This window comes from Trichechus manatus, unplaced genomic scaffold (genome assembly GCF_000243295.1).
Source record: "Trichechus manatus latirostris isolate Lorelei unplaced genomic scaffold, TriManLat1.0 scaffold00277, whole genome shotgun sequence".
Lineage (NCBI taxonomy): Eukaryota > Metazoa > Chordata > Mammalia > Sirenia > Trichechidae > Trichechus > Trichechus manatus.
This window is the reverse complement of record NW_004444213.1, coordinates 715,656-743,169: the sequence shown is the minus strand read 5'-3', so window position 1 is coordinate 743,169 and position 27,514 is coordinate 715,656. Positions and strand designations below refer to the sequence as shown.

The 27,514-nt window shown below is 49.7% G+C and overlaps 1 protein-coding gene across 1 annotated transcript; it reads left to right on the top strand.

Annotated features, from left to right (window-relative positions):
- The first annotated feature begins 317 nt into the window (after nucleotides 1–317).
- SH3BP4 (SH3 domain binding protein 4) lies at nucleotides 318–26,000 on the top strand. The gene is made up of 4 exons (XM_004390027.1): nucleotides 318–435; nucleotides 8,432–10,791; nucleotides 23,429–23,617; nucleotides 25,776–26,000. Exons 1-4 carry the CDS (start codon nucleotides 318–320, stop codon nucleotides 25,998–26,000), a joined length of 2,892 nt encoding a protein of 963 aa, XP_004390084.1.
- Nucleotides 26,001–27,514: the final 1,514 nt, after the last annotated feature.

Below are 27,514 nucleotides of genomic sequence, written 5' to 3'. Positions count from 1 at the left end.
GCGGCTGGGTTGTGTGTGCCCGGGTGACTGGTGAACGGGCAGAGTGGGCACAGCGCGCTGAGTGGGCCCCGCCTGCCTGTTTTAGGCCTGCACGAATGAAATGAGGTTCCCACGGCCCATCAGTTTACTGTTTAACCCATGCTTCACTTGCTCAGAGGAAATGCTTTTCTCCCTTCTACTTTTAGGAAGAAGCACATTGCAAAGCTGACACCACAGTGAAGCTTGGCTGCTTGAGACAGAAACTTCAGCAGTCGCTGGAATAACTGGAGGAAGAAATATGAAACCGTAGCAGCTTCACCCAGGAAGAGCATTCCAAGATGGCGGCTCAGCGCATCCGAGCTGCAAATTCCAGTGGCCTCCCTCGGTGCAAGTCCGAGGGGACCTTGATTGACCTGAGTGAAGGGTTTTCAGAGACAAGCTTTAACGATGTCAAAGGTGAGTGAGCTTCTGGGGCACAGAACAGTGGCAGAGGAAGATGATTGGGATTTGTAATTGCCATGAGTCCCAGCAGTTTCCCTACATAGAGGCTGCCAACTTAGCATTCAGATAATTAAATTTTAGCTTCCAGACTTCATCGTATTATAAATTACGCCCGAAAACAATAACCACTTGTCTTGTTTTGTTGGGAAGTGTTTTGAATGTTCCTTAGTCAGGAAACCACTTTTTCATAAGGAATATGTTTTCTCTTTTCCTGAGTTCTGGTAACAGTAAAGTTGTTGTGGTGGTTGTTAGGGGCTGTCAAGTCCATTCTGACTCCTGGCAACCTTGTGTACTACAGAACGAAACACTGCCTGGCACTGTGCCATGCTCACGCTCGTTGTTATGCTTGAGCCCATGATTGCAGTCACTGTGTCAGTCCATCTTGTTGAGGGTCTTCCTCTTTTTCACTAACCCTCTACTTTACCAGCGTCCTTCTCCAGGGACTGATCCCTGCTGTTTGTCCAAACTACGTGAGACGTAGTCTCGCCATCCTTGCTTCTAAGGGGCATTCTGGTTGTACTTCTTCTAAGACAAATTTGTTTGTTCTTTTGGCAGTCCATGGTATATTCAATATTCTTTGCCAGCACCACAATTCAAAGGCGTCAATTCTTTGGTCTTCCTTACACGTTTGTCCAGCTTTTGCATGCGTATGAGGTGATTGAAAACACTGTGGCTTGAGTCAGGCTCACCTTAGTCTTTAAGGTGACATCTTTGCTTTTCAACACTTTAAAAAAGTCTTTGCAGCAGATTCGCCCAATGCAATGTGTCTTTTGATTTCTTGACTGCTGCTTCTACGGGTGTTGATTGTGGATCCAAGTAAAATGAAATCCTTGACAACTTCAGTCTTTTCTCCGTTTATCTTGATGTTGCTTATTGGTCTGGTTGTTAGGATTTTTGTTTTCTTTATGTTGAGGTATAATCCATACTGAAGGCTGTAGTCTTTGATTTTATCAGTAAGTGCTTGAAGTCCTCTTCACTTTCAGCAAGCAAGGTTGTGTAATCTGCGTAACGAAGGTTGTTAATGAGTCTTCCTCCAATCCTGATGCCCCATTCTTCTTCATATAGTCCAGCTTCTAGGATTATTTGTTTAGCATACAGATTGAAGAGGTATAGTGAAAGGATACAACCCTGATGCACATCTTTCCTGCCTTTAAACCACACCGTATGTCCTTGTTCTGTTTGAACAACTGCCTCTTGATCTATGTATAGGTTCCTCATAAGCACAATTAAGTGTTCTGGAATTCCCATTCTTCGCAATGTTATCCATAATTTGTTATGATCCACGAGTCAGATGCCTTTGCATAGTCAATAAAACACAGGTAAACATCTTTCTGGTATTCTCTGCTTTCATCGAGGATCTATCTGACATCAACAGTGATAGCCTCTTTTAAATCCAGCCTGAATTTCTGGCAGTTCCCTGTTGATATACTGCTGTAGCCACTTTTGAATGCTCTTCAGCAAAATTTTACTTGTGTGTGATATTAATGATATTGTTTGATAATTTCTACATTCTAAACAATAAAGTAGGGAGCCGGAATATAGAGAAAAGAGAGTATGGTGAGTCCATCAACCCTGGAATCTTTACAGAGAGGCCCTGGTGGCACAGTGGTTAAGCGTTTGGCTGCTAACCAAAAGGTCTACAGTTTGAATCCACCAGCCACTCCTTGGAAACCCTAACAAAGCAATTCTGCTCTGTCCTATAGGATTGCTATGAGTCAGAATTGACTCAAGGGCAACACGTTTAATCTTCATGGAAGCAGACTGCCACATCTTTCTCACATGGAGCGGCTGGTGGGTTCAAAGCACAGACTTCTCGGTTAGCTGCCAAGTGCTTAACCACTGAGCCACCAGGGCTCCTTGGAGAATCAAAAATGGCTGGTCTAGGACAGGGTCAGCAAACTCTTTTCTGTAAAAGGACACCTAGTAAATATGCTTTAAGCTGTACAGGACATGTGGTCTCTGTTGCAACTACTCAACTCTGTTGTCACAGTGTGAAAGTAGCGGTAGAAATGAGCAAACAAATGGGCTTGACTGTGTTCCAATAAAACTTTATTTATAAAATCAGGTGACCAGCCAGATTTGGCCCAAACCCATACCAACCAAACCCATTGTCGTCAAGTCAATTGTAATTCATAGGAACCCTATAAGACAGAGTAGAATTGCCCCATAGGATTTCCAAGGAGCAGTGGTGAATTCGAACTGCTGACCTTTTGGTTAGCAGTCTAGCTCTTAACCACTGCGCCACCATGGCTCCAGATTTGGCCCAGGGAGTATAGTTTTCCAACCCCTCATCTAAAAGATGGACCCCAGGGTTTAATCAGCCAAGGGCTCTGGGCTTCTCCAATCGCCTCGTAAAAAGTGGGCTGGTGAGGAAACCTATGGTTTGGACACTGGGGTGGATCATTTTCCTCATGAAGGCCATATTCAGTCTATCCTGTGTGCTCTTCTGGCACCATTTGCCTTTGCTGTTTTTATCATGATCATCACTGTCATTAATTGGCTTTTTCATGGCATTTATCACTTTTTATTTTAATTACCCATGTCCTACTGTCTCAGTTATTTAGTGCTACTATAACAGAAATACCACAGGTGGGTGGCTTTAACAAACAGAGATTTATTCTCTCACAGTCTAGGAGGCTAGAAGTCAAATTCAGGGTGCCAGCTCCAGGAGAAGGCTTTCTCTTTTTGTGGGCTCTGGAGGAAGGTCCTTGTCTCCTCTGAGCTTCGGCTTCTGGGTGGTCTTCATGTGGCTTGGCATCTCTCCTCCCCCATCTCTGCTTCTCTCTTGCTTGTCTAATCTCAAAAGAGATTGATTTAAGACAGACTCTACACTAATACTGCCTCATTAACATAAGAAAACCCATTCCCAAATGGGATTATAACCCGAATGGGATTATAAAAACCAAAACCAAACCCACTGCTGTCAAGTCGATTCTGACTCATACTGACCCTGTAGGACAGAGTAGGACTGCCCCATGGGGTTCCAAGGCTGTAATCTTTACTGAAGCAGACTGCCACATCTTTCTCCTATGGAGCAGCTGTGGGTTTGAATAGCTGACCGTTCAGTTAGCAGCCAAGCACTTTCACCAGTTCACCACCAGGGCTCCTTGACCACAAGTAACCATTTGCACCACCCAGGGACACCCCAAAACCAGTTGTCGTGGAGTCAGTTCCAACTCATGGTGACCACATGTGTGTCATAGTAGATAGGGGTGTGGCAGGGGTTCAGTGGCTGGTTTTTTGGAAGTAGATCAACAGGCCTTTCTTCTGAGGCACCTCTGGGTGGACTTGAACCTCCCACCTTTAGATTAGCAGCTGAAAACTGAAGCATTTGCCCCACCCAGGGACTGGTGAGTTTGTGTGTGTGTGTGCGTGTGTGTGTGTGTGTGTGTAAGTGGGGTGGGTGTTTGAGAATCTCAGCTTGAGCAGGTCAAAGGGCCTCAGTCTGTACGCCGAGACCCTCTGGGCTCTACTACCGAGAGGCAGTGTGTGACCCAGGCAGCCAGGAGCTTCACACACATCTGGGTGATAGAGAGGCTTGGGAATTTATTCCAGCCAGAATATCTGCTGCGAAATCTCCCGCCTGTGATTAATTTCTTTGCCTGCATAAGAACGTAGGCAGAGCGATGGGAAATACATTATTCAGTGCTGATCTTCTTGACACACGGGGAGATTTTTGTATTAAAGTCAAGGTAGCCGTGAATCTGGGCAGTACTCCTCGGAATTCATTAAGATGGCATTCAATGGAGATTTTCTGGCATTTGATTAGACCGGGAGGAGTTCCTGCCACATTCTGTTTCCACGGGGGTCCTGATGGAGAGGAGGGCTGTTTCGCCTTGGCGAAGCCTGATCCCAGAGTGAAGTATGTTGCAGCTTCTGTTCTGACTACAGTGTGTGCAATTTCAAGTTAAAACCATTTTTATTTCGGTCTGCAATCATTTGCATTGATACATTTTCTTAGATCATGCACCGAAGCATGCTTAATTGCTTTGGTTTTTTAATTTTTAAAATATTACTGGAAGGGAATTATTCTGGGAACATAATAACTTAATAAGTTTTGAGGGATTCTAACGGGATTTTAATGGCTGGCAAGCTTTCTTTCAGTCTCCATTTGGAGGTTTTAATTTTTACGTGACATTTTCCGTAGATGTGTCAAAGGAACAAAAGATAGTTTCCATTGCTGGAGACCGTGACCAGCAAACAGAAGCGGGAGACAACCAGTTGCCATTGAGTTGATTCCGACTCATGGCGACCCCATGTGTGTCAGAGTAGAACTGTGCTCCAGAGGGTTTTCAATGGCTGATTTTTCGGAAGTAGATTGCCAGGTCTTTGTTCCAAGGCACCTCTGGGTGGACTCAAACTGCCAGCCTTTTGGTTAGCAGCTGAGCGCGTTCATTGTCTGCACCAGCCAGGGACGCCAGAAGTGGGAAGGAAGAGCTCTGACCTCAGTCTTCCCCGTCTCCTTTCTTTCTGCCTTTCCAGTGAAGCTGTTTCTTTTACTTTCCTGTTTTTATTCACTTGCAGCCCTTCACTGTTGGGTCACTTGTCTTTGTTGTCATTGTGTAGCAGACAGGCAGAGCCAGGGGGGATTCTAACTTTGCCTTTGGCCAACACCTCCCTCGGTTTCATGTATATGGCCTCTCTAGGTTGTAAGCACAACTAATCAGTACGTATTTATTGAGTACCTACTACGTGCCAGGCCCTGCTTCCAGTACCAGGGATATAACAGTGAACGACAGACTTCCTAGTGGGGTTCTAGTGTGTGTTCTAGTGGGGAGATGGAGCCCTCCCACCAAAAGTCAAAACCAGTGTGATAGACTGGTTGATGATAAGTGCTATGGAGAAAAATAAAACAAGGAAGGGGATTGGAGATGTCAGTTTTCCTTTTTTTTTTTTTTGGAAGTAGATCGCCAGGTCTTTCTCCCGAGGCACATCTGGGTGGGCTTGAGCTGCCAACTTCTTGGTTAGCAGCTGAGTGCATTAACTGTTTGCACCACGTAGGAACTCCAAAAGTGGAGAGTCGCTGGCGAGTCCTTACCTTGGGCTAAATGTTATTAGCAGTCTATCGGTGTCATTTCATTTCATCCTCACCACAGCCCGTTGAGGAGCAGGCTCCGAAAGTCACAGTTTTAAGGGCCCTGGATTCAAGTCAAGGTTTCCTGTTCCCAGATCCAGATTCTTCTCAAGTCAAAACCAAAACCAAACCTGTTGGCGTCAAGTTGATTCCGACTCATAGTGACCCTCTAGGACAGAGTAGAACTGCCCCATAGGGTTTCCAAGGAGCGGCTAGTGGATTTGAACTGCCGATCTTTCGGTTAGCAGCCGAGCTCTTAACCACTGTGCCACCAGGGCTCCAGACGGACAGCTCTGTGTAATTGTCCTAGCTTATATGGCTGCTGTAACAGAATACACAAGTGGTGGCTTTAAAGAAGAGAAATTGATGGTCTCACAGTGCTGGAAGCTAGAAGTCCAAATCAGGGTGCCACTTCTAGAGGAAGGTCCTTCTTCGTCTCTTTCAACGCTGGTAGCTGCCAGCAGCCCTTGGCGTTCCTGGACTTGTATGCATCTGCCTCCATAGTCACATGGCATCTGTCTTCCCTGTGCGTGTCTCTGTGTCTGTTTCCCTTTTTATAAGGCACCCCTCAGAAGGGATTAGGTTTAGGACCCACCCTCCTCTGGTATGACCTCATTAACATAACAAAACAAAACTCCTATTTCCAAATGCGGTCACATTGACAAGTACACAGGTTAGGACTTCAGCGTAACTTTTTGGGGAACACAGTTCAATCCATAAGAGTAATTTTCACAAGCAGGTGGTAGGTGATGGCTGTCAAGGCCCAGGTATACTTTCTGTCAAGCACACCTGTAACCTAGTCAAGTAAATCAGTAGACACTTCCTGCTTTATTTCCTACTATATTGGAGCCCTGGTGGCCTAGTATTTAAGAGCTTGGCTGCTAACCAAAAGGTTGGTAGTTCAAATCCACCAAGGGGCTCCTGGGAAACCCTATGGGGCAGTTCTGCCCTGTCCTATAGGGTCACCATGAGTACGAATTGACTCGATGGCAACGGGTTTTTTACTTCATTTCCTAATTTTTATGATTTCCCCTCAAAAGCAAGGGAAACTGGCGGATGATTTTTTGGGAGGGCCAATTTGATAGACCAGACCAGGAATCCTGTTGCGTTAATAACAGACTGGGAAAGACCTGTGTGGTTCGTCTAGAAATACCGTCATTGCTTTGCTCCTTTAAGGAGGCAACTAAAATAAGTTTCCTTTCTCTCAATTGCTTGTTACAGGAAGCCGGAATATAAGCGAAGTGTAGAACAAGGGACAATCAGTTCGTAGGGAGGAGTGCTGAGGAGAAGTATCTGGATTTATTTCCATCTGAAAGAATTTTCTTCAGCCTCTGAATATACTTTCTCATGTATGGGAGGGAGAGAAAATGCTTAAGTGAATTTAATCGTATCCATTGTTTTTTAAGCTACACACCTTTTGCTTAGATGGCTTATTTTTGCTGTTACCGTCTCTATCTGCATCAGTAACACACATCCATAAATTCACTTGATTCCGTTTTTAAAGGGGTGGCATTCTTCAGATGGCTTAAATCAATGTTCAAAATAACGTAAACTATGACCAGAAATAAAACCTGTCTTTTCGAGGGCCTGTTTCCATGTGGTTGTTTTGAGTAATAATTTATAAGAGGGTGGAAGAGACTGACCTCACAAATCTTATTTCATCTAAGTAAACATTTTAGTGAGGAATGGGGTTGAACTTTGAAAATCTAAGAAACAGGTCCAATTGTCAAGGCAACCTTCCCGTCCGTGTATTTACGTATTTCGCGTTGAAGTCAGAACGTGGAATCAGCTTATCAGCATGATGGAGAGAGTGGTTGAGGCTCTTAATTTCCAGTCCCTGGTTACATGCAGTGGGTCACTTAACTCAGAATGTCACTGTGCGTTTTGTAGGTAAACCGCACTCAAGTTTTCTTCCTGGTAGCAATTCTGGTAAGAAGTTAGTTAGATGAAGAATGTTGTTAGCAGCTGTTGAGTCGGCTTCTGATTCATGGCAACCCCACCCACAATGGAAAGAAACGCTGCCTGGTTCTGTGCCATCCCCTTGATCGGTTGCGGATTGGACCACTGTGATCTGTAGACTTTTCATGCTGATTTTTGGAAGTTAGTCACCAGGCCTTTCTTCCTAGTCTGTCTAAGTCTAGAAACTCTGCTGAAACCTGCTCCTCACCATAGCAGCACGCAGGCCTCCACTGACAGACAGGTGGTGACTGCACATGAGGTGCATTGGCCAGGAATTGAACCTGCGTCTCCCACGTGGTGGACAAGAATTCTACCACTGAACGAGCAAATGCCTCATTAGATGAAGGAGAGATTTGGTCAGCATGAGATGTGTTGGACATTACATTGTGCTATTCCCATTGCTGTGGATGACCCAGAGATTCTCCTCGTGGCCTTTCCTACCTGACTTAGGCTGTCCAATTGGAAAGTGTCGAAGGTAGTGAAACATGCTGTCCTTAGTCACTCCGCTGGACGATAAAGTACATACCACATGTCACTTGGATTTCTTTCTGTTTAGAAAAGGGCTGAGTGTTTTGCCTGAGTTGGAGTCCCTGGGTGGTGCAGACAGTTAATGTGCTCAGCTGCAAGCTGAAAGGGTGGAGATTTGAGTCCACCCAGAGGCACCTCAGAAGAAAGACCTGACGGTCTACTTCCAAAAACTCAGCCATCGACAGCCCTATGGGGGACATTTCTGTTCGGACACACATAGGGCCGCCATGAGTCAGAATCGACTTGACGGGAGCTGGTGATTTGCTAGCCTGGGCTGCTGTCCGCACGTCCGTGACACTGACTTCTTAGATCACTTCTCCCTGGTTGGGGAAGACATTCGGGAGCCCCCACTGGACTTGCTCTCACCATCTCTCTTTGTGTTTTGCCCAGTGCCTTCCCCCAGTGCCTTGCTCGTGGACAATCCCACACCTTTCGGAAACGCGAAGGAAGTGATCGCAATCAAGGACTATTGCCCGACTAACTTCACCACCCTGAAGTTCTCCAAGGGCGACCATCTCTACGTCCTGGACACATCAGGCGGTGAGTGGTGGTACGCCCACAATACCACAGAGATGGGCTACATCCCTGCCTCCTACGTGCAGCCCTTAAACTACCGAAACTCAACCCTGAGCGACAGTGGGATGATCGACAATCTTCCAGACAGCCCAGACGAAGTCGCCAAGGAGTTGGATTTGCTTGGAGGATGGACAGATGACAAGAAAGGGCCGAGCAAAGGTTACAGTAATAATCCTTTCTGGAACGGGGTCCAAACAAATCCATTTCTGAATGGAAACGTGCCAGTGACACCCAGCTTAGATGAACTGAACCCCAAAAGTACTGTGGATTTGCTACTTTTTGATACAGGCCCGCCCTCTTACACCGAATCCAGCTCCGCCACCACTAACAGCATCGGCAACATCTTTGACGAGCTTTCGTCCACACACAGACACAACGCAGAACAGCCAGTCAAGCGCGACAACCCCTTCTTTAGAAGCAAACGTTCCTACAGTCTGTCGGAGCTCTCCGTCCTCCAAGCCAAGTCCGACGCCCCTGCGTCCTTGAGTTTCTTCACCGGGTTGAAGTCCCCTGCTCCAGAACAGTTTCAGAGCAGGGAGGATTTTCGGACTGCCTGGCTGAACCACCGGAAGCTGGCCCGGTCTTGCCACGACTTGGACTTGCTTGGCCAGAGCCCGGGGTGGGGCCAGACCCAAGCGGTGGAAACAAACATCGTGTGCAAGCTGGATAGTTCTGGGGGAGCCGTGCAGCTCCCCGACACCAGCATCACCATCCACGTGCCCGAAGGTCACATGGCTCCTGGGGACACTCAGCAGATCTCCATGAAGGCTCTGCTGGACCCTCCGTTGGAACTCAACAGTGACAAGTCCAGCAGCATCAGCCCAGTGTTGGAGGTGAAGCTGAGCAACCTGGAAGTGAGAACCTTCCTCATCTTGGAGATGAAAGTTTCCGCTGAGGTGAAAAACGACATTTTTAGCAAAAGCTCGGTGAACCTCCAGTGCCTGAGGAGCGACTCCAAGGAGGGTCCCTATGTCTCCATCCCACTCACCTACAACTATGGGGACACAGTCCAGGTCCACCTGGAGAACCTGGAGCCCTGTATGTATCTGGCTATCATTGCCCACAGCCCGAACATTCTGTACCCATCCACTGTGTGGGACTTCATCCATAAAAAAATCACAGTAGGTCTTTATGGTCCCAAACACATCCATCCATCTTTCAAAACAGTGGTGACCCTTTTTGGACATGACTGTGCCCCAAAGACTCTCCTGGTCAGTGAGGTCACCCACCAGACCCCTAGCCCTGCCCCAGTGGCATTGCAGCTATGGGGTAAGCACCAGTTCATCTTGTCCCATCCCCAGGATCTCAAAATTTGTATGTTTTCCAACATGACTAATTACGAGGTCAAGGCCGGTGAGCAGGCTAAGGTGGTGAGAGGGTTCCAGATGAAGCTCGGCAAGGTGAGCCGCCTCATATTCCCCATCACCTCCCACAGCCCCAACGAGCTCTCAGACTTCACCTTGAGGGTCCAGGTGAAGGACGACCAGGACACCATCTTGACCCAGTTCTGCGTCCAGACTCCCCAGCCCCCACCCAAAAGTGCCATCAAGTCATCAGGGCAAAGGCGGTTCCTCAAGAAGAACGAAGTTGGGAAAATAATCTTGTCCCCTTTTGCCGCCACCGCCAAGTACCCAACTTTTCAGGACCGCCCAGTGTCCAGCCTCAAGTTCGGCAAGCTGCTCAAGACGGTGGTAAGGCAGAGTAAGAACCATTACCTGCTGGAATACAAGAAAGGGGATGTGATCGCTCTGCTCAGTGAGGAGAAGATCCGGCTCAAGGGGCAGCTGTGGACCAAGGAGTGGTACATTGGCTACTACCAGGGCAAGGTCGGGCTCGTGCACACCAAGAACGTGCTTGTGGTCGGCAAGGTCAAGCCCAGCTTCTTCTCGGGACCGGAACTGAGCACCTCAGTGCTGCTGGAGCAGATTCTGAGGCCATGCAAGTTCCTAACCTACATCTACGCCTCTGTGAGGACCCTGCTCATGGAGAATATCAGCAGCTGGCGGGCCTTCGCAGATGCCTTGGGCTACGTGAACCTGCCGCTCACCTTTTTCTGCCGCGCAGAGTTGGATAGTGAGTCTGAGCGGGTGGCTTCTGTCCTGGAGAAGTTGAAGGAGGACTGTAACAACATGGAGAGCAAAGACAGGAAGTCCTTTCAGAAGGAACTGATAATGGTAAGTGGTGGCCAGTGTCGGGGTTTGGGAAGGACAGGGGTGGACTGCGCCGGGCCACCTTCCCCGATCACGTGGACATGGGTGGTGGGTGAACAGATCGTCGATCGGAGCCGTGTCTGGGCAGATCTTCAGGGCATCCATGAACTTGCAGGAACCACGTGCACCAAGTTTTAAGTGTGCCCATGGGGAGAGCTTACATGGGATTCTTAAAAAAAATACCAAACCAATTGCTGTCAAGTCCACTCCAACTCCTGGTGACCCCAAGTGCGTCAGTAGAACTGCACTCCATGAGGTTTTCATGGCTGTGAACTTTCAGAAGCAGATCGCCAGGCCTTTCTTCCCAGGTGCCTCAGGGTGGGTCTGAACTGCCAGCCTTTCCGTTATCGGTCAAGTGCTTAACTGTTTATACCACCCAGTGACTCCTTGTGAGACTTACATACATACATACCCGTTGCTGTCGAGTCAGTTCCAACTCGGGCCCTGTAGGACAGGGTAGAACTGCCCCATGGGGTTTCCAAGACTGTAGTCATTACCGAAGTAGACTGCCACATCTTTCTCCCTGCGAAGCAGCTGGTGGCTTTGAACTGTCGACCTTTTGGTTAGCAGCAGAGCACTGAACCACTGCGCCACCAGGGCTTTTATGATCCTTAGAGGACCCCAAAAACTCAAGGGCCCCTGTGGAGAGGGTGACTCAGTGACCTTTCCCCGCTGAATTTGGGGGCTCCTCAAAGGTCGGTGAGTGAACCCGTGAGTGTCCAGTGGGGGTGGGGGTCAGGGCACAGGCCTGTGTTCCAACTGCCTGTGTTTGTGTTTCTGGGGAGAAGATCTGTAGTTTCGTCAGATTGCCCGCAGGGCCTGGGGTCAGACGCTGTAGGAACCATATTGTTTGGATGTGAGTTTTCTCTCCTTGTGTTACTTGACACTTTAGCACCCCTGTGTTGTATTTTTTTCCCCCTTTTTGTTTGAGTTGGGGGTGAGGGCGGCCTTTGTTTTCCCAGCACAACTGAGAACTGCAACTTTCAGATGCAAAAGAAGGAAGTAGGTATCCCCCCAGGAGGGACACCCTGGCTCAGGAGCCAGCATCCTGTCCGCAAGCCAGCTGGCAGCCATTTACAGAGCCCGCTGCAAATCCTGGGCCAGCTCGGCCTCTGCCCAGGCCCGTGCCCACAGGCAGCCTCCTTCTGGCTGTTGCCTCTGACAGTTACCTCGGAGAAGCCAGTAACAGCTTTCTCTTGGTGTCTGTGGATGTATCGGCTGTAGACAGGCTCTGTCCACTTCCTTCTGTGACAGAGGCAGATTCCACTCTCTCCCCATCCTACAGTCCGCCATCTTCCTGTCAGCCCCCCATCCTCCCACCAGCCCCCGATCATCCCACCAGCCCCTCATCCTCCTACCAGCCCTCCATCCTCCTACCAGCCCCCATCCTCCCATCAGCCCCCCATCCTCCCACCAGCCCCCCATCCTCCTACCAGCCCTCCATCCTCCCACCAGCCTCCATCCTCCCGATACAGATGTGTCACTGGTTTTCCTTCCCATGAGAACACGGCTGTGACTCTGTCGTGCCCTTTTCTTCCTTGTCCCGCCAGCTCTGGACAGCTTTTGTGGTCACCTTCCACCATAATCTGCCATTCCATTCATGCGGGTGTGTCTTGGGTGGAAGTCCATGAGCCAGCTTGTCTGTCTGAGGGTCTGAAGACGCTTGGTGTGCAGCTAGATGTACCCCCTCTGCCCCCGAGCCAGGCGGACAGAGGGACAAGTGCCCTGCGGCCGGGCCCACTCACAGGGCTCAAGCATTGGGTCTGGGGGAGCAGGGCGTACCCAAAGACTTCCGTGATGGAGGCAGATCCCGTCGGTGTGTGAGGGGTACACAGTGAGAGAAAGCACAGAGCAGGCAGCAGGCTGAGGTTGCCCGGGGGTGGACAGCGGTTAGGTGGGCAGCCGGAGGACCCTGGGGCCTTGCTGGGGGCAGTTTCAGTGGGAACAGGCCAGGTTGTCCCAGCTGGGGAGGGAGGGAGTGGGCAACAGAGGCAGCACAGCCTCCCCGTCTTGCCCGCAGTTCACTCACAGCAATGACTCCTGTCCCGGTGACAGAGCCGCACACAGCAGGGGCTGTGCTCCCCTCGAGAGCCCTCAACTGGCGCTGTCCCCCCACTGGAATTCCGGGCTTTTGTGGAACATCCGTCGTTACAGCTGGAAACATTCACCTTGAGTGGACAGAGGGGACACGCAGAGGGGACAGCGGAGTCACTCCCTGCCACCTGTGGAGAGGCAGCAACTGATTGAGGAGGGGGCTTTCAGAGCCTGCCCGTCTCTTCTTTCTCTTTCCAGAGAACTTCAGCTATCCCGCTCTTTTCATTCAACTTGGGGTTTCTCTGAACCAGTTTTTCAGGTGGCTTTCTTGGTTAGTTTTGTGTGAGAAATGGGTGTCAGGTGTGTGCATGTGTGGGGGTTGTGTGCGTGCGTGCGTGCGTGCGTGCGTGTGTGTGTGTGTGAGAGAGAGAGAGAGAGAGAGAGAGACATAGACAGCTCCCTCCTCCTCCCCTAGCTCCTCTTCTCGACACCCAGGACTCCCCAGAGAGGAGGAAATGAGACTTGACTTTGGCAGGCCCGTTGCCCAGAGGCGAGGTCAGAGCTGGTGGTACTAAAGTGAAGCTGGTTTTGCAGTTGCCTCTCTTTTCCCAGCTCCTTTCCCACCTATCTCCGTCACCACTGTGAGCAGGGAGGTCGGGTGAATGGCCAGGCGGCCACAAACACAGGCTGATTTATCCCAGGACCCCTGAGGAGTTGGGGACTCACAAGTCCCCGGCTCCTCCACAGCCAGACCAGGTCTCCTGCACCCCGCCATGGTTCAGATGGCCTTCTGTGGAGTTGTAGTGAAGGTGGTGTTTAAACGGTGTTTAAATGCCATTGAGGAAACCGCTGCGGATCTCGATGCCAGAGGTGGGACTTGTGGGTTGGAGAGGCATTAGATGAATGGGCCCCAAATATTTGAAAAGCGTTTGAAAGGTGAGTTCTGCCTAAAGGTTGGAAGAAAGACCTGGAGATCTGTTTCCATAAAAATTACAGGCAAGAAAACTTCGTGGAGCAGTTCTACTCTGTAACACATTGCGGCACCATGAGTTGGAATTGACTCGATGGCAACATGTTTGGGGCTTTTTTTGTTTGTTTTTTGGTTTTCTGTTGTCAAAGGCGGAGTAGGGACAGCTGGATGAGAGGTTCATGGCAGCAGCCAGGAAGAAGCATCAGAAGACGGAGCCAGGAGTGGGTATGCTGACTTAATCCTCACTCAGCCTGTCTTGGGTGCCACCTGTGTGCTTGGGGACGGTGCTGGGGACTGGGCTTTCAGGGAACAGGGTTCAGGGCATGACAGGATGATAATGGCCCCAGAGAGAAGGACCCCACTGAGCATGGGCGATCAAGGAAAGATAAATGGGGGTGGGGGAAGCTTGAAAGATGAGTGGGAGCCCACCCAGTGGTGAAGGATGGTTAGATGGGAGGGCACAGCGCAGGCTGGGTCCAGGGGCATGGAAGAGTGTGGAATGGTGTAAACTGTCCCAGGTGTGAGGTGGCCGGGGTCTAGGGTGACTGTGGGGCCATGGTGGTATGGGACAATGGTATGAAGCCACCTGGGCCTGGTAACACTTGGCTTTGTTCTTTTGTCTTGGGAAGGGTTAGAGTGTTTTGTTGTACCCTGCACCATCTTCATGATGGATGGTATGTTTGAGTCCATTGTTGCAGCCACTGGGTCAGTCTGTCTCATGGAGGGTCTTCCTCGTTTTTGTTGATCCTCTGCTTTACCAAACATGATGTCCTTTTCCAGGGATTGGTCGAAGTCTCAGATAGTATTCTGTGATCCATAGGGTTTTCGTTGGCTGATTTTCGGAAGTAGATCACACCAGGCTTTTCTTCCTAGTTTGTGTTAGTCTGTAAGCTCCGCTGAAACCTGTCCACTGCGGGTGACCCTGCTGCTATGTGGGGAACACCACAGCAACACACAAGCCGCCACAGCAGACAGACTGACAGGCGGGGGGTGGTATTTCAGGGGACGGGATGAGGAATCGGGTGTGATTGGAGCCCACGTCAGCTGCTGGGTCAGCTCGTGTTTGTCCCTCTCCACGCTGCCTCCCACATCCCTAAGCCATCAGTCACGGTCCAGTATATCACCCTTAGTGCCCTCCCTGCAGGGTAGCAGGAGGCCCACAGGGGAGGCCTGGCGTTCATTCTGATTCCTGGATTCTACTCTTGTTCAGGCAGCGCCAGGCAGTTCCTTTCCAGCAGAGGTGGGAGAGACTGGCTAGTGGAAGGCTGCCCAGTTGGGAACACACCCAGACAAGCCGGCTCACGGGTTCTCTTGGACATTCACCCTGCGGGCTACAGCGTCACAGGCAGTGGGGCACGTGTTGTCTGCAGCCAGCCCCCGTTATCTCTGGCTCACAGTGTGCCGTGCCCCACAACACCTGCAGGCAGGCAATGGGTGGTGATGTCCGGGCCTGCGGTCAGACCTCACCGTGGCCTCGGTGAAGGGCCCCCCGTTTATTTTCCCGCATGTCCACCTCGGGGCCCATCTTCAGCGCCAGGCGTCACTGGCTTTGCACAGCTGCCTCGGCCCATCCCACGTTTGTTCTGGAATGAAAATCGTCCTTGTTGATTTTTCTATTTATAAAAGCAGCATGTGCTTCTTTGTGAATTGTTTTTTTTTTTTTAAGAGCCAAAGGAGAAAGTGGAAGCCCCCCACCTCTAGCCCCGTCTCCCACAGGGGTCTGTGTTCACAGTTTGGAGTGTGTCCTTCCAGGCTGTCCCTGTGTTTGCAAATTTGTTGCTATTGTTAAATTAAATAGGGTTTTGCCATATGGACTGTGGCATAATCTGTTTTTTCAACGTACGTGACCTCTAGGCCCACATCACCCCAGCATCAAAAGGCACCTCTGGTTCTTGGGGTCTGTTGGAGGTCCCTGGATTATTGCCTGGTTTTCACCATTACAGGTATCGCTACTGCGAGGCACACCTTTGTACCTATATCTGTGCATGGTTGTTTGTATTTTTCGATGACACTATTCTCTGCAGCTGTAGGCCCCCTCCAGGGACCTGAGAAGCTACCAGTTGGGTACATGGTAGCAAGTGTTCCCCTGGGGAGAGCAAGGCCTCAGAATGATCAGAAATACACAGAGTTCCAGAGGTGGCATCAAGTGACAGGACCGAATCTTTGCTGATGTGTACACACCCTTCCCTGGTGGTGCAGTGGTTAAGCGTTCAGCTGCTAAGCAAAAGAAGGGTCAGCGGTTTGAACTCACCCAGCGGCTTTGAGGGAGAAAGACCTGGCAGTGTGCTTCTATAAATATTACCAAACCAAACCTGTTGCTGTCAAGTCGATTCCGGCTCCAGCGACCCTATAGGACAGAGAAGAAGTGCCTGCCTGCAGGGTTTCCGAGGCTGTAATCTTTACAGAAGCAGACTGCCACAACTTTCTTCTGAGGAGCCACTGGTGGGTTTGAACTGCCAACCTTCCGGTTAGCAGCCAAGCGCTTAACTACTGTCCATCAGGGCTCCTTCCTTAAAGATGACAGCCTAGAAAACCCTCTGGGACAGTTCTACTCTGTCCTACAGGGTCCCTGTAAGTTGTAATTGACTGGACCACAGACAACAACATACGCCCTCTTCCCTTTTGTAAGCCTTGGGTTTTGATGTCAGCGATTTTTGTCCTGTCTTTACCAAGAGGAAAAACTACAAAAGTGCATTCTTTGTTTTTAGGGGATTTAAGTCCTTTAACGGTGGGCCCCTGCGTGGTGCAAATGGTTAAGCGCTCGACTACTAGCTGGAAAGCAGGTGGTTCGAACCCACCCAGAGGTGCCTCAGAAGACAGGCCTGGTGATCTGCTCCTGAAAGGTTCACAGCCTTGAAAACCCTGTGGAGCAGTTCTACTCTGCACACACAGGCCGGCCATGAGTCAGAACAACAGCAAGCGCTGTCATAACTCGTGATGGGCTTTCTGGGTTTGGGAAAGGATTTCCTGAGTGCGTTCAAAAGCTGCAAGTGGGAAATAAATGTTGATGTTTGTTTGTGCCGTGAGCTATGGAAACGCTAAGTGAGGGAAAGAAGGGTGAGGCTGGAGCTGTAGACCACCGTGCGGATCTGGACCGCGGCAGCTCTGGAGAACACGTGCGGGTCTGCGGTTGGAGGGGCAAGAAGAGGGTGGTAGGAACCTCGAGGAACCCAGCATTTTAAGAATCGACAATGCTGGCTCATTCAGTATTCAGAGACTCTTCCCGGAGCTCAGGATATCGTCACGAGCGAGACACATGGGCTCCATTCTCGTGGCGGGGAAGGATGGGGAGCCAGCCAGACAGGGAGAGCAGCAGAGATGTGGGTGCAGACAGCCCGTGGTGCTTAAAAGCCGAGGGCACAGCTTCTAGAGGCCAGCCGTCACAGCTACTGCTGCAGCCACCACCAGGACCTGAGCCATTGGGTCTGGCGACTCTGAGTCATTTGTGAGGCTGTAGCAAGGGCAGTCGGTCAACATGTGGGAGGTGGGGAAACGGGTAGGGTGCACTGTCAGCTCTTCGGAGAAGTTTCTGTGAGAAAGAAAAGGGAAAGAGTTACTCAAGACAGGGCGATTATTTTTAGGGGTGGAGAAGAATGAAGAAACAGGAGAGGCTTGAGAGCTAATGGAAACAAGGGGTGTAGTGAGAACTGGGGTGCAGCAGTGGTTCAGTAATAGAATCCTTGCCTTCCATGCGGGAGACCTGGGTTCGGTTCCCAGCCGATGCCCCTCGTATGCAGCCACCACCTGCCTGTCAGTGGAAGCTTGCATGTTGCTAGGATGCTAAACAGGTTTCAGCGGAGCTTCCAGACTCCGATGGTCTAGGAGGAAAGTCCTGATGACGTGCGTCTGAAAATCAGCCAGTGAATACCCTATGGGTCACAACGGTCCAAACAGCAACCAATTGTGGGGATGGCGCAGGACCAGGTAGCGTTTTGTTCGCTCGTGAATGGTGTTGCCATGAGTTGGGCCGACTGAGCAGCAGCTGACAACAAGCAGGAGAGCAGAGAGGTGGGGGCTGGGAGGACGGTGTGATGGGATTGGCTGTGAGTGGGCGAAAACCCACCTAACCCTCTCAGGAAGAGGCAGTAACTAACGGCCATGTGTATCATAGGTTTCCGGGGATTCCTGGCAGATGGGCTCTATTACAGGCTGCTGTTGGTACGGAAGTGGAGAAGACAGGCCAGGTTCACTCATTGTCTGCCGTGGTTTTGAGCTTGGAGGCTTCTCTTTTGGTATTTGAACATCTTAGGAATGGAAACATGGTTGGACAGAACATATTGCAAAAAGCGAAATTGTACGTCATTGTATTTTCTTAAGAATATGTCTTAAAACAGGGGTTAGCAAACTATGGCCCAGGGGCCACCGGTTTTTGTAAATGAGGTTTTATTGGAACACGGTTAAGCGCTCAACTACCAGCCTGAAGGTTGGCAGTTAGAACCCAGAGGTGCCTCAGAAGACAGACCTGGCGATCTGCTTTAGGAAGATCACGTAGGGTGAAAACCGTTTGGAGCAGTTCTACTCTGACAGATGAGGTCCTCATGAGTCGGAATCGACTTGGCAGCACCTGCCAGGAACATGGGCAGAGAGTTAAGGGGCTGCGGCAGAGACTGTCTGACCCTTTACAAAAAAAAAAAAGTTTGGCCACTCCTGACTTAAATCATGGTTCACGCTTGTAAGAGAAATTCCAGCTGGATTAGCATTGTGCTGTATTTCATGGGGTATTAGCTGGTACACCTGTGTGTACCTGTGTGCGTGCAAAAATCAAAGAGGAAGCTACGGGGAAAATGCGCGCAGAGCTGGAGCTTCCGGCTGTGAATATTTCTATTGATTAAACTCAGTCTATCAGTGCCGTCGAGCTGACTCCGACTCACGGCAACGTGTGTCAGAGTAGAACTGTCCTCTAAAGGGTTTTCAATGGCTGATTTTTCTGAAGTACATCACCAGGCCTTTCTTCCAAGGTGCCTCGATGGACTCGAATCTCCTCCAGCCTTTTGGTTAGCAGCTGAATGCATTAACCATTACACCACCAGGGCTCTTTACCAAAACCTGATAGGTACCCCAAATTTTTCATCCATAAAAATGTATAAATCACCTCTCGATGATTTGGGCAGCTTTGTAACAAACGGAAACCAATGCTGGGCTCCGTCAAAGAAGCAAAAATGGAGCTGGAGTGAGTGAAAGACGCCTTCGTTCCTGGCATCGGGGCACCAACATCCTCACTCACCTGAGCTCCATGGAAGGAGGCCGTGCTCCTGGGCAGCATCTGGGCAGTCTCCCTTCCAGAATGGTCATTCAGCGACCCAGGAGAGCGGTTTGCATTTCTGGGGACCTTTGTGTCTGAGCTCAGCACCCCTCAGGAGAGAGCAGAATTAATCACGCATGTCAGGAGTGGGTCGGATCAGAAGCAGGTGACTGTGACGTCTTGTTCTGTTACCTAGAAACAGAGGCCACCTGCAGAGCTGGACCGCAGGATAGACGGAGACGCGTGTTTGTTTTGTGTGTGGTGGGGAGGGTTTGCAGGATGGAACGTTGAGGGACGTGTTACCAAACCCTGGGTCAGCCGCATTCCTTCCCAGGACAGCAAACCTGTGGAGAACCTTCCTGCCGCAACCTGTCGGGGTGTAAAGCCAAAAAAGCTAAAATCTGGAATTCCCCCAGTTCATCACACATCCCCCCGCCATGCATATAAGCATATGTGTATGCACTCTTTTTTCCTTCCGAAGCATGCCTCTAGTAGACATATGGTTTTTTATATACATACATATATTTTATTGTGTTTTTGATGAGAGTTTACACAGCCAAGTAGGTTCCCATTTAACAATTTCTCCACAGCTTGTTCGGTGACATTGGTTGCTTTCTTCACAGTGTGTCAACATTCTCATTACTTCTGTTCTGGTTGTTCCATTTCTATTAATCTAGTTTCCCTACCCCCTTACCTTCTCATCTTTGCTTTAGGGTAAATGTTGACCGTTTGATCTCATATAGATTTTTTTTTAAAGGAGCACAGTCTTCATGAGTGACATTGTTCATTTGATGAGCCCGTCTATTATTTAGCTGAAAGGTGAGCCTATGAGAGTAGTTTCAATGTAAAATTCAAAGGGTATGTCAAGGTGATAGTCTCAACCAATCCAGTAAGTCTGGACTTTTTAAGAATTTGAGTGTTTGTTCTACATTTAGACATTTGATTTTTAAAAACCGTTTCATTCGAGTATATAGAAATTCAGATGGAAGCAGGCCATTTTCTGGAATGTCTTAAGTAGAGGAAATGAAATGTAGGCCAGACCCGTGTTGTATTTGGTTCAATTCCTGACGGAACGGAGCGTTCCCAGGATTGGGGAGGCTGCTGGGCTACATGCCAAGAGACCCTCACCCCGAGCTGTGGGGCCCCCACAAGCTTCCCGGTGTCTGTGGGCGTCTTTTCTACTTCTCTCTGAAACAGGCGTAGCGGGTGGGGGCTGGGGGCTGGGGCCTGGTTGCCTGCAGGCAAACGCGGGCTCTGATGTTCACCAGGTGGGGGAGCCCATCGCTTACCTGTGCTCACCTCACCCTGTAAATTGGGGTGACCGCAGAACCAGCTTTGTAGAGGGGCTCTGAGGAGCCAGGGAATGTTGTTGCTCGTTACAGTGAAGTTATCTCTGCCTCACGGCAACCCCACACACAGCAGAGCAAAATGCTGCCCGGTCCTGCGCTGTCCTCACGGTCGTTGGTATGCGTGAGTCCATTGTTGATGCCACTGTGTATTCTGAGTGCCTTCCAACCTAGAGGTTCATCTTCCAGCACTGTATCGAACAATATACTGTTGTGATCCGTAGGGTTTTCATTGGCTAATTTTTGGAAGTAGATCACCAGGCCTTTCTTCCAAATCTGTCTCTTCATCTGGAAGCGCCACTGAAACCTGTCCACCAGGGGTGATCCTGCTGGTATTTGAAATACTGGTGACACAGCTTCCAGCATCACGGCAACGGGAAGTCACCATAGTATGACAGACTGACAGACGGGGGAGGAAGGGGTGGCTTAGTTAATACTAACTTACAAGAAACAGAAAAAGACCTGCTGATCCTTAGACTCCCTTCTGGCAAACGACATTGATAACCCCCACCGCCCTCTCAAATCCAGGGTCACATCCTCAGATGAATCCGTGATGGATGTTTTAAATTGCAGAGATGGAGATGCTAAGGCGTCTGTCTGGCTAAAGGCTTTAGAGTCATCCGCCAGGCTGATGCATTTAGCGGGTCACAAAAAAATCACCATTCCTTTGTATTGCTCAGTGTATTCTTATTATCACAACCACCCCCCGCCCCCAAATAAACATAGCATGGGTGTTAGAATACCCAGTCCCGAATAGCTGTGCGCTCTTTAAATTAAGAGACCAGCAGATTGCAAACTTGCACGAATTCAAGGCTGCAGGTCAGCCCTCACAAAACAGTTGGCAGAGAGCATTCACATGAGCTGCGTGTTTCGCTGAATTTGGGGTTTTTTGTTTTGTTTTGAAACATTCTCTTTGGGGTTCTGACTTGAGATCAGGTAGATGCTTAGGCAGAGTGGCAGGACAGTCCCCGGGGACTTTTTTTTCCTACTCTTAGATTCTTTCTTTGGAGTCTGGGTGGTACCGATGGTTAATGTGCTCATCTGCTAACGGAAAGGTTGGAGGTTCGAGTCCACCCAGAGGCACCTCAAAGGAAAGGATTGGCTACCTCCTTCTGGGAAAAAAAAAACAAACCCCAGCCACTGAAAACCCCATGGAGCACAATTCTACTCTGACACACAGGGCTCACCGTGAGTTGGAATCAACTCAGTGGCAACTGGGTTTTTTGATTGTTTTTTCTTTCAGTTTCTCTTTGATCTTAGCCTGGGATGTGCCTCTCAGACCCGTGTTTCCCAGGGAAGTCACGTCTTTTCCCAGTGCAGGGCTGTAATCTGCACGTTCTGGACTGCAGAACGCTTGGGAGTGAGGCTCCCGTGGGTGAGCTCATCCTGATCCGCGTAGACGCCATCCGCTCCCAGCCCTGCTGCTAACTGCGTTTGGCCTCGTGTGTAATTATGGGTCGCTCCAGACCCACTTACATGACACGCAGCAGCAGCAGTCATGTAATTTGGTACAAGCTGTTCACCTCCCACCGTCTGCAGACCAGCTGGCCTGCATGCCAGCCAGCTTGATTCTTCCTTAAAACCAGAAATTTTGGCTTGACCCATTTCTGGGGTCAAGCAGAACTCAGGGTCGTTGAGCCCTGTGTTCAAGGCCTGTGGAATCCAGCCCCTATTTCTGGGTGAGAAGTGGAGTTTCAAGTCCTGCCCACGTTGTTGGTGGCTGTGCTGGGACAAGAACGCTCCAAGCAGGACTCTCGTCGCCTTCTGCGTCCTCCTGAGCCCCTCCATCATCACTGGAACACCGGTGCTGTGAACGAGGACACACTAGAAGGTTCTTTGCAGCCTTGGTGAGGGAGCAGTCCTGTTGAGAATTGAAAGGATGTTCTGTTACTTCACAATCTGGGGAGGGCCAACACCTATGCATTTTCTGATCTGATCAGTGTGGTTCTTGATATGCACCCAAGACTCGGCCTTCTCCCTGTTATCTTCATCCTCCCTGAACGACCTCTCCGCACAATGCCTAACTCTGTCTCCAAACCCAAAGCCTCCCAGGTCCCAGCCTGAGGCCCAGGCCCTGTGTGAGCCCAGCAGTCACAGCTCCTCTGCCCTCTTCTCAGTGTCTTTGGCATCGCAAAGTCAATATGCCCAGCCTGTCCTTACACCCTCCCCCAAGTCTCATGCCATGTTGTCTGTCTTGGTGAAGGGCCGCACCCTCTCTCCAGGTGCCCCAGTGGGAGTGGGAGTGGGGCAGACCGTGTAATCCCCGTTCTCCCTGTGGATTTTCCCTTCTCTTCCCCTGGGAGTCTCGGCAGTGCTGGGGTTCAGGGGACACTCACTGGTCCTATGCTGAGAGCGGGGCGGACCTTGTAATCCCCATTCTCCCTGTAGCTCGTCCCTTCTCTTCCCCCGGGAGTCTCAGCAGTGCTGGGGTTCAGGGGACACTCACAGGTCCTATACTGAGAGTGGGGTGGACTGTGTAATCCCCGTTCTCCCTGCGGATCGTCCCTTTTCTTCCCCCGGGAGTCACAGTAGTGCTGGGGTTCAGGGAACACTCACAGGTCCTATACTGAGAGTGGGGTGGACTGTGTAATCCCCGTTCTCCCTGCGGATCGTCCCTTTTCTTCCCCCGGGAGTCTCAGCAGTGCTGGGGTTCAGGGGACACTCACAGGTCCTATACTGAGAGTGGGGCGGACCGTGTAATCCCCGTTCTCCCTGCGGATCGTCCCTTCTCTTCCCCCGGGAGTCACAGTAGTGCTGGGGTTCAGGGGACACTCACAGGTCCTATGCTGAGAGCGGGGCGGACCGCGTAATCCCCGTTCTCCCTGTGGATCGTCCCTTCTCTTCCCCTGGGAGTCTCAGCAGTGATCGGGTTCAGGGGACACTCACAGGTCCCACAGCTCTCACGGCTGAGGGCCTGTCACCTGTTCTGCACCATCTCTGTGCTGAGATTCAGGTGAGCCCAGAGGGCCACCTGTCCCTCGGCCTCACGCTCTGCTCCTTCCTTCACAGGCCTTACTGAAGATGGACTGCCAGGGGCTGGTGGTCAGACTCATCCAGGACTTCGTGCTCCTGACCACGGCCGTCGAGGTGGCCCAACGCTGGCGGGAGCTGGCTGAAAAGCTCGCCAGGGTCTCTAAGCAGCAGATGGATGCGTACGAGTCCCCGCACCGGGACAAGAATGGGGTGGTGGACAGTGAGGTGAGCAGGGGAGGAAGCGGGTCTTCACGGTCCTTGGGAGCCAGCGTGGTGGTGGCTGAGCTCCAGGGTTACCTAACTCTCCATTCCTCAATTTCCTCAACTGGTACACCACACCAAGCCAAACCAAACCCATTACTATGAGTTGAATCCAACTCATAGGGTTTCCAAGGCTGGAATCTTTACAGAAGCAGACTGCCACATCTTTCTCCTACAGAGCTGCTGGTGGGTTCGAACCACTGACCTTTCAGTTAGCCGCCAAGTGCTTAACTGCTGCACCATCGGGGCTCCCAACTGGTACAACGCAGTCATAAAAATACCTGCTTGGTAATGTTCTTATGGAGGAGCCCTGGTGGTACAGTGGGTAAGCGCTCGGCTGCTAACCCAAAGGTCAGCGGTTTGAACTGACCAGCTGCTTCACAGGGGAAAGATGTTATTATGAGGCTAAAATGAGTTAAAACATGCAAGTCTGTACCTGGCACACAGTAATTCTTAGTAATTGTGAGCAGAATCTCATCATTCTTGAGACTGTTTGTTGCCAGCCTGGCTTTGAAGATGGCAGGTCCGTCGGCCATGAAATGGGAAGACGGGACAGTGTACTCGGAACTACCTGTCCCTTTATGCATTCTGTTCTTAAGTTACATTCAGTAATATTGATTAGTGCCTCAATAGAGCCCATTGTCATCAGTTCTGCAGGCCTCTGCCCAGGAACTGTGTTGGATAAATACCTGGTATGTTATATAATGTTGGCAAAAGCTGCTGCGGTTGGGGTCTTGCTCAGAGATTCTTTGTATTCTGATTTGTGGAGGTCACTATAGTAAGCTTCCTGAAAGGTGGTTCAGGCTCACCGGAACAAGGGAAGCAGGAAGTCCCAAGGCTGCATATTTATTTATTTTAAAACAGTATTTTACTGTGTTTTCAGTAAAAGTTTGCACAACAAATTAGGTTCCCTTTTAAAAATTACCGCATAAATTGTTCAGTGACAGGCGTTGCATTTTTCACCGTGTGTCAACATTCTCATTATTTCCATTCTAGTTGTTCCCTTTCCATTGATCTAGTTTCCCTGCCCCCTTACCTTCTCATTTTTGCTTTAGGGTAAATGTTGACCGCTTGGGCTCATATAGATGTTTTTTAAAAGGAGCACTGTCCTCACAGGTGATATTGTTCATTTTATAAGCCCATCTGTTATTTAGCTGAAAGGTGACCTCCGGGAGTAGTTTCAGTTTAAAATTTAAAGGGTATTTCAGGGCGATAGTTTCGGGGGTTCCTTTAGTCTCAGTTGGTCCAGCAAGTCTGGACTTTTTAAGAATTAGAGTTGTGCTCCATGTTTTTCTCCCACTGTCTCCGGATCCATTTATTGTGGCCCTGATTAAAACAGTTAGTGGTAGCCGGGTACCATCTAGTTCTTCTGGGCTCATGGTAGATGAGGCCGTGGCTCATGTAGACTGTTAGTCCTGTAGAATAGTTTCTTCTCTGAGTCTTTGATTTCTTCTTTCTCTTTTGCTTCAGACAGGAAGAGACCAATAGTTGTATCTTAGATGGCCACTTGCCAGCTTTTAAGATTGCAGACACTACTCAGCCAAACTAGGAAGCGGAACATAAACTTTGTGAACTCTGTTATGCCAGTTGACCCAGTTGTCCCATGAGACTATGGTCCTACTCTTTCAAACCCAGAAAACCAGTCCCACGAGGTGTTTGGTTATCTGAGAGGTATCAGTGACTGAGCCCCCATGTGGTTTATTGTATAATGAAGATACGCGCCTTCACACACATGCGTGTATTATACATAGACATAGCTACATATCTACATGTACACACATATGTACACACACACATTTTTTGGTTGTTGTTGTTGGAGTTCTTTATTAACCCAGGGAATTGCTAAATGATTAGCCCAGACAGAAAATGCTGCAGGGATTGTAAGGAAAGAAATGCTTTTTGTTCGCTCAGGCAGCGTTTGCTAAGTGTGTGCTCTCACGCAGAACATTCTTCTTCCCTCTGAAACGGTATTGGCCCTAGTCAGAGATGGTTCTGGGCGTTTCTTCTGTATGTCTGTTTCAAACTAGAGAGAATGGCGTGCGTAGCAACTGAAGGAGCTAAAGGGACCAGACTCTTGCCATCCCTAATTCCCCCTCTCCCTTCTGTTTTTTGTGACATCCAGGCCATGTGGAAGCCCGCGTACGACTTCTTACTCACCTGGAGCCACCAGATCGGGGACAGCTACCGTGATGTCATCCAGGAGCTGCACATCGGCCTGGACAAGATGAAAAACCCCATCACCAAGCGCTGGAAACACCTCACGGGGACCCTGATCCTGGTGAACTCTTTGGATATTCTGAGAGCGGCCGCTTTCAGCCCTGCTGACCATGACGACTTTGTGATTTGAGCAGGTTCCCTCCCACTCCTTCTGCACTGGGTCCCCACGGGGTCACCGTGGAGCTGGGGAGGGAGGCAGAGCCACCTGCACAGACAGATGTCAGGGTCATTGCAGGCTGGACCAACACCCAGGACCAAGCACTCGCCATGTTCAGCCCTTCTCCTCCTTCCAGGAGGCTGAGGGGGTTTTCTACTGCAGGTTGTTGCCAATCAAATAGCTTTCTATTTGTTAAGCATAAATTTAAATTTAAAATCACTTTTTTAAGGTATGGGGTTGGGGGGGAGACACATGAGAAAGGTTGTCTAATTTTTTAACGGAGCATAAAGGTAAAAAAAAAAATTAATGGGGGCAGATACTGTTGAGGTTTTTATGTTGTATAAAGACCTTTTTAAATTATGTTATAGATGTAAATATGTATTTAAGGTCCTTGGGGCATTTCTGATTCCCAGCCACACTTTGCATTTCAGCAATTAGCACAGGGAGGCAATTGTTCGGTGTTGGACCTTCTCCAGTTAGTACTTGTGAAAGGGTCCATCAAATAGGAAAAGTGGTTTTCAGTAAATAAGTTTTGCTCCTGCTCATCTTTCTAAGAATGCCCAAGGCCGTGCTCCCCTCTTGTTTTAAGTCTGTTCCTTACCTTTTCCTCATGGGGTGGGAAATAATCCACATCACATGTGAATCTTTTGTGAGCTTAGTGGGCAGAGTTAGCTCCAACGTTAGTGATTAGGTGCCATTGAGATGTCCCTGCCAATAGGTTAGAAAGCAGCTGAGAGTTGACATTTTTTACAGAGGGGCGTTTCTACTCAGAACCGTGGCCCCAGTCTGTTGTGATTGGTCATTCAAAGAACAGTGCCGTTCGTGAGCAAGGTGGACGCCCACAGGTTGGAGCCTGGTGGCCACTACCCTTCTCACATCTGTCCTGCACACTGGTTGGCCTCAGAAGTGGTGCCGCATGCTGACAACAGGTGCCTGCTCCCAGGTGCCAAACTCCACTTGTTTCATCTGAAACTTAACTGTTCTCTTTTCCTGGTACACCCACATCTCCTTGGAAATACATCTTATAAGGGAAGACCATTTTCTACACAATATAAAGATGATCTGAGCAGGGTGAACGTTTTCTTAAAATCAGATTGTTCCCCACGTAAAATCAGTGACGTGTCACAAGTTGTTTTAATAACTGTCACCTCTAGGGTTGTAGATCAGCTTGGGAGTGTGTGGGCATGCTGACGCTAAATCCCCTCCATTGACACTAAATCTCCTGTAATTGGGAACAGCAGGCTGGACAGATGAAATATCTGGCAAAAATCCACAGCGAGGCAATTCCCGGGGACTTGGAAGGATTCAGCTGTGTTTGTCCACAGTAGCGTTGGGCCGTGGGGACCCCTGAGTCTCATTCTCCAAATCTGCTTTCAATGAGTTAGCATAATCAGTGCATAATCCCTTATTGGGCCAAAGCATTGTTTCGTATCGATTGCTGATTCAGAAACTGTAGACCAACAGGCTAACCAGAAAAAAAAAGGTGT

Bases quoted from the DNA above. Each gene is read 5' to 3' on its own strand.
- SH3BP4 (XM_004390027.1), top strand. From the start codon at position 318: ATGGCGGCTCAGCGCATCCGAGCTGCAAATTCCAGTGGCCTCCCTCGG. The intron at 436-8,431 runs GTGAGTGAGCTT...TGTTTTGCCCAG, and splicing joins AAGCTTTAACGATGTCAAAG to TGCCTTCCCCCAGTGCCTTG. The intron at 23,618-25,775 runs GTGAGCAGGGGA...TGTGACATCCAG, and splicing joins ATGGGGTGGTGGACAGTGAG to GCCATGTGGAAGCCCGCGTA.